This window comes from Dendropsophus ebraccatus, chromosome 7 (genome assembly GCF_027789765.1).
Source record: "Dendropsophus ebraccatus isolate aDenEbr1 chromosome 7, aDenEbr1.pat, whole genome shotgun sequence".
NCBI lineage: Eukaryota > Metazoa > Chordata > Amphibia > Anura > Hylidae > Dendropsophus > Dendropsophus ebraccatus.
Genome location: NC_091460.1, coordinates 100,605,074 through 100,619,914, shown reverse-complemented (window position 1 = coordinate 100,619,914; position 14,841 = coordinate 100,605,074). Strand labels below are relative to the sequence as shown.

Genomic DNA, 14,841 nt, shown 5'->3' with positions numbered 1-14,841 from the left:
CAGCTGATGAAAGTTTATAGAAAATAATAAAGTTATATACTTATCTGTCCACGCTCCCCGGTGTCCTCCTGGCTTCTCCCAGTCCACCGCGGCCACTTCTGGCACGTCTGAAACCATCTCTACAGTAACAGGCTGCTCAGCCAATCAGAGATGTGTCAAAAGTGACAGTGGTGGCTACGGGGAACATAGAGAGAAGCAGGAAGGACACCAGGGATCATGGAGAGGTAAAGTATAGCTTTATTATTTTCTATATAGGCAGCAAGGGCTGCACGGACATCAATATATATATATATATATATATATATATATATATATATATATATATATGTCCCTTGCTGCACGATCGTCGAGCCCTGTAATCAAGCCCGATGCAGTGCAAGCAAGTGCCGATTTTCTAGATCAGTGCTTGCTTACACTACATAGGGCAGTGTAATATTATACTACCTTTCCATACCTGTCCAAGAAGACAGAGTATGCTCAGCCACAGATATACTTTTCAGCTCCTGGTCCCAATCTATTCTGTGTAACACTGCCCAACATACCCTGTGCTGGCTTCTTCCTACTGGCCACCTGTGTAGCCACATGTGATACCAGCTTTCACTAATATTCACTAATATTCTGCATTGGATCACTAAACTCTAGATAGAAAGGTAGCAGGTATACATTACCTTTACATGTCTTGCCATCTTCTTGTAGAATGTATCCTCTAGGACATGAGCATTGGTAGCTGCCCTCTGTGTTCTTACATATAAAGTTGCAGGGTTTGGGAGACTGGGCACATTCATCAAGATCTGCATTGAAGAAGAAATCATTACATGTCATGAATCTGTATTATACAGTACGCCTGTTTCCACAGATATGGTAATGGTCTTACCGACACATGTGGTTCCTGTGAAGTCTGTGGTATAGCCCAAATTGCAGTGACAGCGGAAAGACCCAATGGTGTTTATACACTGGCCGTTTTTGCACAGGTTGGGTAGCACTCTGCATTCATCAATATCTAAGACAAGAAGTAGATTAAACATTAGTGTATTTTGAAAATCAAGTGAAATCATTCTTAAATTGTTGATGAGTTCTGTACCTCGTCCATCGGTGGTGAAGCCAGGACCATGTGGGCACATCTTTTTGTAGGCTGCAGTTCCAGGAAGCGGGCACAGTTCACACTGATTGCCCCATCCTCGCCCTCCATTACAGCAGCACTCAGATTTGGTGACCATGTTACGATTAGTAGATGAAAGTTGACACATTGTCTGTAGAACTTCAGTGAAACAAGATCCTTGACGGGTGTCTAGAGGTGAAAAGAACCATTTTTAAATAGTTTTTATTTATTTCAATACTCTGTATTCACTATTCCAAATAACACATAACCCAGCTTAGCAACACCACGTTATAAAATTATCTTTATTCCCAGGGGGGCGCCCGACCATTCCTTAATTCTCTCCATAATTCTGATGTTATCCCAAATGGGTCATCCCCTTTGACTATATTCCTGAGCATCCTCTCCGCTGCACCTGCAATTTCGCTGCACTTAGCATAGTGAATAACGAATAAGTTAGCTTAGCAAATAACTATGCTGGGCTTGTATGTCCGGTTCGGGAAGGGAGGCATAACATTCCAATTGCCAATCACCCTTCCAAACATTTAGTAAAGCGAGGAGGGAAAGTTTACTACAAACTCCTATTTCCCTATCAACTATGGGAAGATCTTGGGGTCTCCTGTGACCTTTGTAGTTTCCCTGTCTCAAAAGGATACCTTCTGGTTCACTCAGATCCCTTCCTTATTCCTTTATAAGAAAATATCCATTATTAATCCATATTGCAATACTGTTAGCTAAAGAAGTAGAAGGTATATAAAATATATATGATTTTGTAAGCATGAAAGTGTTGTTGGCTATTACTGAGAATTTTATTGATGAAGCAGCTAAACAAAGTATATAAAGCTGTAAAGGTTATCGAAAAACACAGTATAGCTAAAACAGCCTTTTTACTCACCAATACATTCTGTTCCAGATGCACTGACTTGGAACCCATCATTACAGTCACATCTATAGCTTCCAATTGTGTTCACACAACGTCCATTGGTGCAGATACCGGGCTTTGTACGACATTCATTTTCATCTGGTTTAAAACATAATTACAGGAAACATTACATAATAAACATTTATACAGCAAGAGAATAAACATGGGACTTGGAATCTGGCATCTGTTCATATGCATAAGATAATAGGGAAGTAAACAACTTCCTAAAACAAATAGCAAATGAACTACCAGGATGTTTATACAATCCAAAAACAGACAAAGATGCTACCAAAGTCTACAAAGGTTACAGAGATACATACATCTATTCTCTACACACAGATGTGTTACGTGATAAGCAGGCTACTTCTTGATCTGAATTTAATTAATAGCTATAACTCACCCATACATCCTTCGCCGTCAGGGCGCCTCTGCATGCCAGGTGGGCAAATACACATAAATGTACCAATGAGGTTTTTGCACATCATGCCTTTGGATTCACAGTCATGTAGACCTTCAGCACATTCATCCAGATCTGTAAAACACAGGTATATGATTCTTATAGAATTTCTGTCTTCTATCATATGTCTAGGCTAAACTGGCATTAAAAGTGATCATTTAAACTCCTGAAATGATGTTTCCCCTGAATGTGCAGTCTAGGATTGTTTCTCTCTATTGGGTGTTGATGTAAAACAGCAAAAATAATAACAGATTAATGGGGCTTTCAGCCACTTTGTTACTAGGACCCCCATCAGGCAGCAGTAATCTGTGAGGTAACATATAAGCAATAGAGATGAGCGAGTACTAAAATGCTCTAATGCTTGTTACTCGAGTTGAGTATTTTCCGATACTTGATACATCACAGGGGGCAGGAGGCATTGTATGGTGCTCATTGAAATCAAGATCAAGTCCATGTAAAGCATGCATGTGTTCCATCCTTTAGACGGAGAGAGTCTTCATAGCTGTCCACTCTGGCTAATGAACAAGGTGGCTCTTCTCTATTAGCCCAGAGTGCATTGATAGCATGTGCGTATGTTTTTACCAGACAACCCCTTTAAATACCATAAAACATGATACTCAAATTAGGATTAGGTTATCATGACCAGGTAATGAATAAATAAAAAATGCGGCCCAACTGTTCCCTTAAAAAATTCTAATACCTTTGCACATTCGGCGATCCTCTCTTAGGGTATAGCCAGAAGGACATGTGCATTCATATGATCCATAAGTGTTTATACAGCGGAAAGCACACAGAAGAGGATTGGTGCACTCATTGATATCTGAAAAACAAAGAAAAACAAGAAAATTTACCAATGATGAAAAATACAATGAATACATAATTGTTCCATTTTTTCTTTTAACGTGGAAGTTTTTTTTTTTTTTTGTTTGATATGCTGCACATCTCCTTGATCAAAGGGTTTTAGTTTTTACGGGGAAGGACTTTTCTGTCTCATATGTCCTGTGCTAATAGTGCACTGTATATGTGTTGGTGTTACCTCCATCTGGTCTATTCTAACCTGCTATCTCTCCGATAACTCTCTTTTTGACCCTCAGACGGGCTTCCAATCCCTTCACTCCTAACCGCTCAAACTAAAACTGCTCTCACCAAGGTGTCAAACAATCTCCTAAAGGCCAAGTCATAAGGAAACTACTCCTTGCTGATTCTCCTGGATCTGATCCTCTTAGTGTGTGAGCTCTTGCGAGCAGGTCTTTTTTGTATCTTTATTTTAATTGTTTTATTCTATAATGTGTAAATGTGACGTCTGAATTGTGTAAAAAAAAAAGTGCTGCAGAATCTGTTGGTGCTATACAAATAAATAAATATTATTATTGCCTTCACAAGTCATCATAGATCCAGGTTCAAATCCTTCATCACAGGCGCATTCAAATCCACCGACCACATTAGAACATGTTCCATTGCCGCAAGGGTTTCCGATGGAGCACTCATCCGTGTCTGCAAAATAAGCGAGATAAACGTAAACCTTTAACTTTTTTGATTCTGTTTCTAACTTAGCAAACCTGGCATTGAAAATACCTTGATGTGACCAGACATATCAGAAGTTATTGATCGCAGCATATCTCTCTGCTGAGACTAAAGGCCCTATTCCACGGAACGATTATCGTCCATATTCGGCCGATATCGGCCGCTACGGACGATAATCGTCCCGTGGAATAGAGAACATGTTGAAAAACAAGCGACTGATATAGCAGCGATCTGCTGCCGTCGCTCCGTGGAATAGGAGCGTCGGCAGCAGACGCTGCTATATCCTATGGGCTGCCCGGACGATCAGCGATCCCCCGGGCAGCCCCCCCCGCAGCTCCCCGCCGCCCCTCCCGCACTCACCCGCTCGCTGCAGCCGCGCCGAATAGCGGCGGCAGCGAGCGGGGAACGAGGAGCAAACGAGCGCTGAGAGCGCTCGTTTGCTCCTCTAAACGACCAGTGTAATAGGCCCTTAAGGGTACTATTACACAGAACGATAATCGCCCGAATTTGCCCGATTCGGCCGATTATCGCTCCATGTAATAAATGCAACGATCAGCCGATGACAACGATAATCGGCTGATAGTTGATATAGGTTACAGCCTATTTTTGTCGGGCGCCGATCGTGCACCGCTACGTGTAATAGCGGTGCGTGGCCGGCGACTAACGATATACATTACCCATCCCCGTTCCAGGGCTGCTCCTGCCATCCGCTTCTCCCGGGGTCCCGTGCGCGCTCTAGCTTCACAGCGGCCTGTCAGCTGATAGGCCGCTCAGCCAATCACAGGCCGCAGCAGTCCCGGCCTGTGATTGGCTGAGCGGCCTACCAGCTGACAGGCAGAAGCGGACAGCAGGAGCAGCCCTGGAACGTGGATGGGTAATGTATGCCAGTTTAGCAAGGGCTGCAAGGACATCGGTAACAATGTCCTTGCAGCTCTTGTCAAACGATTATCGGGCTGTGTAATAAAGCCAGTAAACGAGCAACGGTCTAGCAGATCGGCGCTTGTTTACAGGTATTATCGGGCCCTGCTCGGACCATGTAATACCACCCTAACTGTGATCATTAGATATATTTAGTGAGAGAGTGTGGCAGCCATGCAAATCCAGTTGTGGCTACTGCTAATTCTGACAGTTCAGCCTTATAGGCTATAATGAGCCTACACTGTTGGAATTAGCGAGTGGCCGGGGAGTGGATCGCATGCTTGTCGCTCTCTCCCCGGTTGTATCTCCTGGTCGTAGTGATCTTTTGAAGTGAGACCTGTTGCAATCAATAACTTTTGAGATGCCTGATGACCTGTCTGACCTGTCAATAGTTCTTTTTAATCTACCATCCACCTACTATCTCCAACAGAGGTATAGTAACTATGGCATCAGAAAAACAATGTGGCTAGTGGGATAACTGTTATAACTACCAGCTAATGCTTTTTTTCCATCACAATTTGAGAAAGGAGAAACCCTCCCCCTCAAACATGTATACAATAAATGTTTTTCAGTGGGTACTACTTACCTACGCAGTTAACTCCAGTGAAGTCAAGGTTATATCCAAATGGACATTCACAGCGGAAAGAGCTATCGGTATTTATACAGATGCCATTGACGCAAATTCCTGGACTCTCAGCACATTCATTGACATCTAAACAATAGACAGAATAACAGAAGTTCATGAATTGTATATTTGTCAAACATTTTTGGGGGATTTCTCAATCTACACCTTGGCCTAAATTGGCACCCTGGTGGAGTCTGGAAAGTGCAGAGGGGGCATGGATTACCATTGATTACTGAATTACCATGATTTATGCCAAAAATGGGTGTAAATCATGGTAGAAACCTACACCAGCTCAGAACCTCAGAAGTACTCCTTTCAAGAAATCCAGTGTCGATCCCAGGGATGGGGATGTACTTAAGACGGGCATTAAGATGCGCTGGTCTTGATCCCAATCCCCCGCCCCCCCATATCCTCTTTGTTAATTAGTTTTTTTTAATGTTACATTATTTTTACAGAAGAACAGACAACGTATCATTTTAAAGAGGTCTTGCCTCATAATGAACATCATAAAGATCCTACATTTGGGACACCTGACCCAAAGTGCATTCTACACACAACCTCAACTTTTACCCATTGATACTAACTGTTTGCTATGGGTTTCAGGAACTGAACCCGCAAGCAGCTTATTAAAATGTCAGTTTTAATTCATAAGATGGGTTAGACAACCCCTTTCAGATACCCATTGAGTTGAAGGAAAATCTTGTGCTATCAGTTGGCCTCATTTGGGATTCTTTTACATTTGAGGAGTAGTCTACTAAGTAATTCTTCTCAGGCACAAAGACCTGATGGATCCTATTATACTCCCAGGGATCTGTGAGGATCTTAAATGATTCGGCTATGAACCATTAACATAAAGAGAATTTTTAAAGGGGTTGGCTACTTTTTAGCTGTCCCCCGCATACACTTAGGGGGACATATTCCCCACTTGCTTGATGGGCGTGTAGGGGGGCTCAGGGAGGTGTGGCACAGCAGAGAGGAAGCAGGTGTAGATTTCTTACGTCAGGCACAGGGTGCGTTTGCCTCTTAGTAAATCCAGCCTGGAAAAAGGGTGCGGGACCTAATTTCAGCCCGGTGCACAAAAACGCCGGTCTTCATAAATCTCCCCCTTAGTGACTTAATGGTCCCCTGCTCCTCTATACTGTGCCATCTTATGGACATGAGAATTGTCAAGCGAGAGCGAGAGGACAGAGGAACAAGGTGGTGGAGCCTCATAATACATCTTAATGGAGGTGAACTGAAGACCCTGAATATGAGGAACAGACATATTAACAGCAATACTATGTGTCTGGCTGTAGCATATAAAACTTGACCAACCCCTTTAAGAATATATCACAGTAAACATAATAATGGTTAAAAAAGCAGAACTGTAGCTTACTGCCAAGAACCATGGCATGGCCTACCTTCTCTGGTGTCTGTTCTGTCTTGAATAGAACCATGACCATAAGGACAGAGTTCCTGGAAAGCCACTATAAAATGGAAGGAAAGAGGAGCATTTGTTAACATCAAGAGATTGCATATACACAATAACTTTTAAAGGTAATGTTATTATATGTAATCTTTATTTTTTTTAAATGCCATATTTTGTAAAAGCAGGTGGTAAATCTCAAGCATGTTCATTATTTGGACAATCAGAATCAATTATGGCCGTTATTCTATGCGGTGTGTGCACTACCCGCCAATTTCTCATTTACGTCAATAAAGCACATTATTTTATAGAAAATACAGTGATTTGTTAGCTCAAAATTAGGGCTGTATTTTACCTTTATTTTAGGGTGTGTCAACATAGCCTAAAACAGCAAAAATTCAGGATTTTTTAAAAAAAATAAAGAACATTCAAAAACATGATTGGAATAGCTTAATGTTCGTGTTTCGCCTGTGGGGAGGAAATGGATAGGCCACAGGCAGACAGTTCTGGTGCTGGCTTATCTCTCCGAGAACAAAGTGGTAAAAATCCTGCATGCACAATCCTTCTCTCCAATGACATGATTTGGTGGCAGACAGTTAGATGGCCGCCATATGCTGTAGACAGAATGTACACTTTTTTGCAAAAAGGCATTGTGGCTTAAATGGGTTATCCAGGATTTAAAAAAAAAAAAGCACAGCTACTTTCTTGCAAAAACAGCTCCACCCCAGTCCTCAGGTTGTGTGCGGTGTTACAATTTAGCCCCATTCACTTCAATTGAACTGAGCTGCAAAACCCACCCCCAAACTGAAGACAAGAGTGGTGCTATTTTTGGAAGAAAGCCATGTTTTTCCAAGCTTGGATAACCCCTTTAACTATAGATCTAACCTTCTTCAAATCTGTTCAAATTATGGAGTAATTGTAATTTGTAATTGTTAATGAATTCACACACTTTCCACAATTTTACGGTTTTTAATGCCTTCACATTGTAGATCTCTGGGCTTACCACTTGACTCATGCGGACACAGCTCACAAGGATCTCCCCAACCTTCACCAGGCATCGTACTACAGCAGCACCTTGCTTTTGTGGTATTGAACGCCTTGGGAACGGAACATTTTCCATTATCAAATCGAGTAAAGCAGAAACTTTGACGGGTGTCTGGTAAGAAAAACGCAAATAACTCAGTAACTGCTTTATACATTCTGGAACACCTGTAAAGTAAGATGTTATAAACGTCTATGGAAAATGCAATATCTGATATCATTGCTGCATCCTGTAAATATTTAAACTTCACCCCCTTTATGCCATTTAACAGCAAATAATGGCAATTATTTTATTTTTTCGACTCAAGTAATATTTTTTTCTTTTTTTTATGTAAATTAGTTATTTGCTGATAACATTCTTAATTGTATGGTGTTTAGTTTTTCTCATATAGAGTTCCATATCTATGCAGGAGCTCTGTATCAGAAAAACAGAGCTCTGACCCCCATATTTAGAAATACATTGGCACAAAAATTTGGACCTAAAAACAGCTTGATGATAGAAGGTGGACAATGACTGCCATTCTTACTTAAGGGCTGACAATTTAAATCAGCAAACACCACTCACCAAAGCAACGGCGTCCATTATCTGACAGCACAAATCCTGGAGGACATATGCACTGGAAGCTTCCAGGGGTGTTAGTACAAGTTCCAAATAAACAGATGTTTGGCTCATCATCACATTCATTAATATCTGGAGAAGAGAGATTTAATACATTTTAATAAAGATGAATTGCAAAATATTATACCATATACATAAAGGATACACACAAGCTATACTATGGGGGGATTAATCATGGGGCTCAAGCGGGGCAAATGGCAAATATTCACATATTATATGTGTTGTGCAAAAAGTATGCACATTTTTTTTCCTGCTCCACTCCTGCCAGGAGAGGGTGGGGCAGTGGGCGTGACAGCACACAGAGAGGGCGTGGTCTATGTGTCCACCACATTTACAAAAATATACACAAAGGCAAATTCTTAGTGAAATCTATGCTAGCTCTAGAGTTTCACTGCCTGCAGGTGTGCACCTCTACCGTCCTTGATAAATATCTTTATGTAATATTGTGTGCATATAGGACGGTGTACTTACCAATACAGTTGTCATTCTGTACAGCATATCCTGGAGGGCAGATGCAGCGGAAGGATCCTTCTAGATTTTGGCAAGTACCAGGAGAACAGGTTCCAGGCAGGCTAACGCACTCATTTATATCTGAAAACATATAAAACACCACCATCATTTAGCATGGTCTTTGGTGCTGGGTAATTTGATAAAACTTAACAGACTATGGGATTTCCTGATAAAATAACTTTATGCAGTTCATGTAAAGTTGTTTGTTACTTGTAATTGTTTCTGCAGTGACAAAGAGTGTGAAGGCGTGGGGATCGAGCCCTCTCTCCAGGGATAAGAGGTACTATGGGTAGAGGTTAGATGCTAGGAATCTCTATAGCAAAAGATAAAGTAGAAAGGGTCATTAGAAGGGAGTAGAATGTTGCTAGAGTAGGGATAATGGTAGTCCCCTTGGGAGTCTTGCCCCTGTGTAGGGTGTCTTCTAGTCCAGTGCTTTTCAAACTTTTTCTACTGAAGCCTCACCCAACAGACCAAAGCAATACCTGGGCCTCACCAGACTGACCAGATTGTGCCTGGGCCTCACTATCTGTGGTGAAAGTCCATTTAAAAGTTGAAAATAATGCTAGGGCTAGCTTTTATCCGTCTCCCAAGCTCTAGATGCTAATAAAGCAAGTACAAAATAAATTAATAATGTTGCTAAAATGGAGATTTTTGCAAACAGCAAAAGGACTATGCATATCATAGTTACTTTTGTGAAAACTGCCTCCCCAGCTGGGCCTCACCAACAACTAGGGGGCGCCTCACTGATGAGGCCCGCCTCACAGTTTGAGAAGCACTGTTCTAGTCCTCTCCTTGGTGTAAAAAGATATATTATGGTATTCTGTGGACAATGTGATCGTTACTGAAGTATTATTACTTGTAGCTTGATGGAAGACTTAATAGTAGGAAGTGTTTTATATTTTTATGATCCTCTAATTTTTTTTGTCTCAAGCGTGTTTAAATTCTGTTATTGTAGATTTACCAACCACCTCTGCTGGAAGTTTGTTCCAGGTATCTACTACTCTTATTTTACTGAAAGAGTAGTAGATACCTGGAACAAACTTCCAGCAGAGGTGGTTGGTAAATCTACAATAACAGAATTTAAACACGCCTGGGATAAACATGCATCTATCCTAAGATAATAAGAAAGAAAATACTAAAAGGGCAGACTAGATGGACCCAGTGGTCTTTTTCTGCTGACAATCTTCTATGTTTCTATGTTTCATCATTTTACTTATTTTGTATAACGACACTAAAATGATAAATACAAAAACCAACAAAACTTGTTACTCATTGCCACAGAAGTAACCCATTGGATTGTACAGACAGATTCAATAAATTAGATAGATTCAAGATGTGTGAGGTGCACTCATCATTGGTAAACCACCATCAGGCTATGGATATTGACCTGTCTGAGCCATAACTTAGCATAGACACTGTCCCTGAGCCCTGGAAGATTTAAGATTTTTAAATAGAAGTAATTTACAAATCTATATATCTTTCTGACACCAGTTGATTAAAAAACATTTTTTCTCTGGAGTACCCCTTTAAGTGGGAGGGCATTGTGCTGGTATTGTTAATAAAACACTGTTTATGTGGGCAATACGTGATTTTATTATAAGGTTACTGTGTCTGTGTTATGGTGACATTGTGGCTGATATGGTCATTGGGTCAATGAGGCATCTAAAAAATGTGTGGGGTCATGCGTTCTTCTTATACTAAAATATAGGGTACCATGTAGATATAAAACCATATCTTACCACAACCCCACAACCTTACAATAGCTTATAACAACATGGGAATAATACGGATGTAAGTGCGTAGGGTAATGTACTGTATAATAGTTTAGTGCATCCACACACTCACCCACGCAGTTCTTTCCGTCAGGAGTTATTTCATAGCCTTCTTGGCACAGACATTGGAAGGAACCCACATTATTGATGCATTGGCCATTTCTGCAAACTTGTCCCACAAGGGAGGAGCACTCATCTATGTCTGCAAAGGTAAAGAACCACCGATTGGGCATTGTTAAAGAAGCTGTATGCTCTGGCATCTGCTACTGGATTTAAATTACAGGAGACGTGTATGGTATTACCAAGTACATATACAAACCAAGTGGCAAAATATTTCATCTCTGTTACTAAACACTTAATAGACATTATTTTATATCTATGTGGTTGTATAAAGGTCAAAACAAGAAATACTTGGCTAAGCGCTTCACTCCCCGGCCTGCTAGGATCTCCATAGACGTACAATGGAGTGAGCTGGTGGGTGAAGCTTCTGCTGCTCAATCAAACACCCAGACCCTGACCCATCAAAACTTTTGAAATATTTCTAGGTCAATACTCATTTACTGTGAAACTGTGAACCCCTAACCACGTACTGAACTGTTGGCACTGCTGCATAGATTTCAATATAAGCATTCAGAACACATCTTTGTTGACCCTTTATTTGGGTGGAGCCTATTATTCCTTGGGCCATAACACAGCTATGTCTTGCCATGCTGTATGCCCTCCCATTACATAATCAGCAATATACACTGTGCATACAACACAGGTCTAGGGTCCAGGGAACAATAGGCTCCACCTCTTCAACATTATTGACATAAAAAAATGGTGTTTTTTTTTTAATGAAGATAAAACACAAACACAGGCAATAAAGGTACTGAATACTTTCATCGATATCTATCCAGCAGTGTCACCAACAGATTCACATTAAGTACTACTGCATAACTTAGTTTCATAGGCTTTTTCTTCACATACTTGTTTTATCCCATAAATATTATAATGATATATGTTTTATGGGATGCAGTTTCTTACCCATGCAATCATTGTTGTGCGTTAGTTCAAAGCCAGGGAAGCAAAGGCAGTTATAGGACCCCACAGTGTTCTTGCAGGTACCATTGCCACAAGGCTGCCGGTCACACTCGTCAATATCTAAAATTTAGAAATATCAAACACCAGCATGAATAATCCATCCAGGTAAAAAATGTAAAAAATTATATACATATATATATATATATATATATATATATATATATATATATATGACACTCACCCATGCACATGGTTTGGTCTGCACTTGCTTTGAAGCCATTGTGACAGATGCATATGTAGCTTCCAATTGTGTCCACACACGTTCCATGGCTACAGACATTGGGAATTTCATTGCATTCATTACGGCCTAAGGGAAAAAGCACCTTTTTAGCCATATAGAGATAAGGGGTTCATAAGCAAAAGAATGAAAGTAACTTATTACTGTAAGTAGGTATTGATGAATATAGACTAACCAACACAAGCACCGCTGGGGGATAGCTTGTATCCGCTGGAACATTCACAGCGATATGAGCCCGGGATATTAATACAATCTGCATTAATCTGGCACAGGTTTTCTCCGCTGCTGCACTCATCGATATCTGTCAATATAAAGACAATGTATACATTTATACATATAATAAACACAACGTTACTATTCATGTTGTATTGTTACTATAAAAAAGTTGAAATGAAGCCTAGCAAACCTTCACAGATGAGAAGGATGTTGTTGTAGCTGAATCCCATTGGGCATTCACAACGGAAGCTTCCAATCTGGTTGATGCATACTCCATTGGTGCAAATGGCTGGGATTTCACTGCACTCATCGATATCTGTATAACACATACATAGACACATATTGGCTCATATTGGTTTTCTCATCAAACCTGTATAAAATGTCTAAAAATATCAGAATAATATTTCTGATCTTATACCCATAGGTTTCCCGGTGCGGATGTCAATGATAAATCCTGGTGCTTGATTTCCACAGAGGACTTGGTATTCGGCTAAATACACAAAAAATATTCAGTAAATGAACATCAAAGCCAAAGAATGCAGACAGGAATAAAGTCATGCTAAATAAGGATCCTGATATCAAAATCTATGTAAAAACCCCAAGCCAAGACCTTATAATGAGCCTAAATCTAAATGGAAAACTGAATTGTAATATAACAACATTACAAGGCATAGCAGAAAAAAGACACATCTCCATCAAGTTCATGGGAGAGGAGAACATGTGGATGAAGAGGAGAAGTACAGGAAACTCAGGCTGAAATAGTAAGGAACTTAGCTGGGAAAAAATTCTAATATTTTACTAGATCTATTACAACACTTAGGTTAAGTCCAGACTCAGTAATAATTTATCAAAATATAGTTGTAATTTTGAGTGAAAATAAAACAACGTGTTAGCCAGTGGTGTAGCTACCATAAAGGCAGACCACGCCACTGCTATGGGGCTCATGCACTAGGAGGGCCCCCAGTAGCCTGGCCCTTTAACTGTAAACGCCTCTGATGAACCCTCACAGTTAAATGCTGTGGTGACTGACTGACTGACAGAGCAAGAAGCCATTGGCTTCCTGCCCTGCCAGTCTCTCTTGTGGCCCGAGGCAACATTGCATGTCCAGCCACCAGACCCACCTAGCCTGGCACAGTCCCCCAGCGTTTGTTCTTCCAGCATGCATGAATTCACTCATGCGTCGGAAAGTTGGGAGAACGAAGGGGGACTGCACTGGGCCAAGGGGGGCACATACAGGAATCAAAGGCCCCTATGTTTTTGCTATGGGGCCCATGAATCTTAGCTACAGCTGGAAAAAAACAGCTGTACGGTGTGTGCACTGCTGGCCAATTTGTTCATTAACGTAAATGTAGAGCATTATAACATTGAAAATTCTGACTCACTTGTAATAAAATGTTTTTTTTTTTTGTAAGAAGATTTAATACTTACGACTAGCAGGGACAGGGCATGGTTCACACGGTTTATTCCAGGCTTTGCCGATATTGTAGGAGCAGCAGCACATCTTCTTTGTCATGTTGATTGAGAGCTCATTCTCACATGTGTCATTGTAGTTACGGTAGCACACACTCTTCCTCATGTCTGAAGGCAAGGACAAACAGTAGGTGAGTAGATATCAGCCAGTGTTCTGAATGTCCACCGATAATTCTTTCTAGCTGGTTGTTAAAAGGAGCCTGTACTGTACTCACTCACATGCAACTCGTATCTCAAGAAAAAGCTCTCTCCTTAAAAGGGTATTAGGAGCGATGTATCAGTCAAGGCAAACAGGGACCACCCCAATGACTTGTGGTTCAGGCATCGTGAAAGCGATGACAGCTTACCTATTTATTGTTTCACATTCACAATGAAATTACCCATAGAAATCTAGTCACTTTACTCATTAAAGGGAAACCACATATGAACCTGCTAATATTACCCAGTAGCTGCCTACCTCCTCTTTCCAGCACCGCTTTTCCTATTTGGTATGTCCCCTCGTTTTTGAGAAATAACAGACAAATATGCAAATGAGCTTTTTTAGTGCACTGGGGCGTTCCTCAAATCTTCAGTGCACCGTTCTGCCCACCCACTGTCTTCAATGCTCACACCTACATATGCATATTTAAGAATGTATAAACAGGCCGGTCTTCCTTTTTGAATAGCACAAGTGCAGAAACAGCAGCCTGTCTCCATACAACTGGAGGAAGACCGGTCTACTTATGTATCTTAAATATGCATAGGTAGGTGTGAGAATCCGAGAGCAGATTGGTGCATTGGGGGGCCAAGGAAGGCCCCCAGTGATTTAAAGGAACTAATTGAATTATTTCTGTTGTGCCGAATTTCTTAAAAACAGCAGGACATACTGCAGCACGATAATAATAAAACATCTTTTTCCGTGAGCTGCACTGTAGATCTATACTGTGTTGCTGGGTACCATATCAG

General features: G+C 40.9%; 1 protein-coding gene and 1 long non-coding RNA gene across 3 annotated transcripts in view; one reads left to right on the top strand and one right to left on the bottom strand.

The window, feature by feature from the left end:
- LOC138797605 (uncharacterized) overlaps nt 1-3,770 on the top strand; it is a 33,646-nt gene extending 29,876 nt beyond the window's left edge. The window contains exon 3 of the long non-coding RNA XR_011363957.1: nt 3,570-3,770. This is a non-coding gene — a long non-coding RNA (uncharacterized lncRNA). The remainder of the gene's footprint in view (nt 1-3,569) is intronic.
- Nucleotides 1-14,841, bottom strand: part of LOC138797604 (fibrillin-2-like) — a 150,226-nt gene that overhangs the window by 8,548 nt on the left and 126,837 nt on the right. For both annotated transcript variants that reach the window (XM_069977983.1, XM_069977982.1), the window contains exons 41-59: nt 13,855-14,004; nt 12,845-12,916; nt 12,617-12,742; nt 12,386-12,511; nt 12,154-12,279; nt 11,916-12,032; nt 10,963-11,091; nt 9,079-9,198; nt 8,554-8,679; nt 7,951-8,103; nt 6,943-7,008; nt 5,504-5,629; nt 3,850-3,969; nt 3,176-3,295; nt 2,419-2,550; nt 1,992-2,117; nt 1,082-1,288; nt 875-1,000; nt 669-791 (exon numbers count right to left, since the gene is read on the bottom strand). In XM_069977983.1, coding sequence (XP_069834084.1) covers nt 669-791; nt 875-1,000; nt 1,082-1,288; nt 1,992-2,117; nt 2,419-2,550; nt 3,176-3,295; nt 3,850-3,969; nt 5,504-5,629; nt 6,943-7,008; nt 7,951-8,103; nt 8,554-8,679; nt 9,079-9,198; nt 10,963-11,091; nt 11,916-12,032; nt 12,154-12,279; nt 12,386-12,511; nt 12,617-12,742; nt 12,845-12,916; nt 13,855-14,004 — 2,391 coding nt within the window. The remainder of the gene's footprint in view (nt 1-668; nt 792-874; nt 1,001-1,081; nt 1,289-1,991; nt 2,118-2,418; nt 2,551-3,175; nt 3,296-3,849; nt 3,970-5,503; nt 5,630-6,942; nt 7,009-7,950; nt 8,104-8,553; nt 8,680-9,078; nt 9,199-10,962; nt 11,092-11,915; nt 12,033-12,153; nt 12,280-12,385; nt 12,512-12,616; nt 12,743-12,844; nt 12,917-13,854; nt 14,005-14,841) is intronic.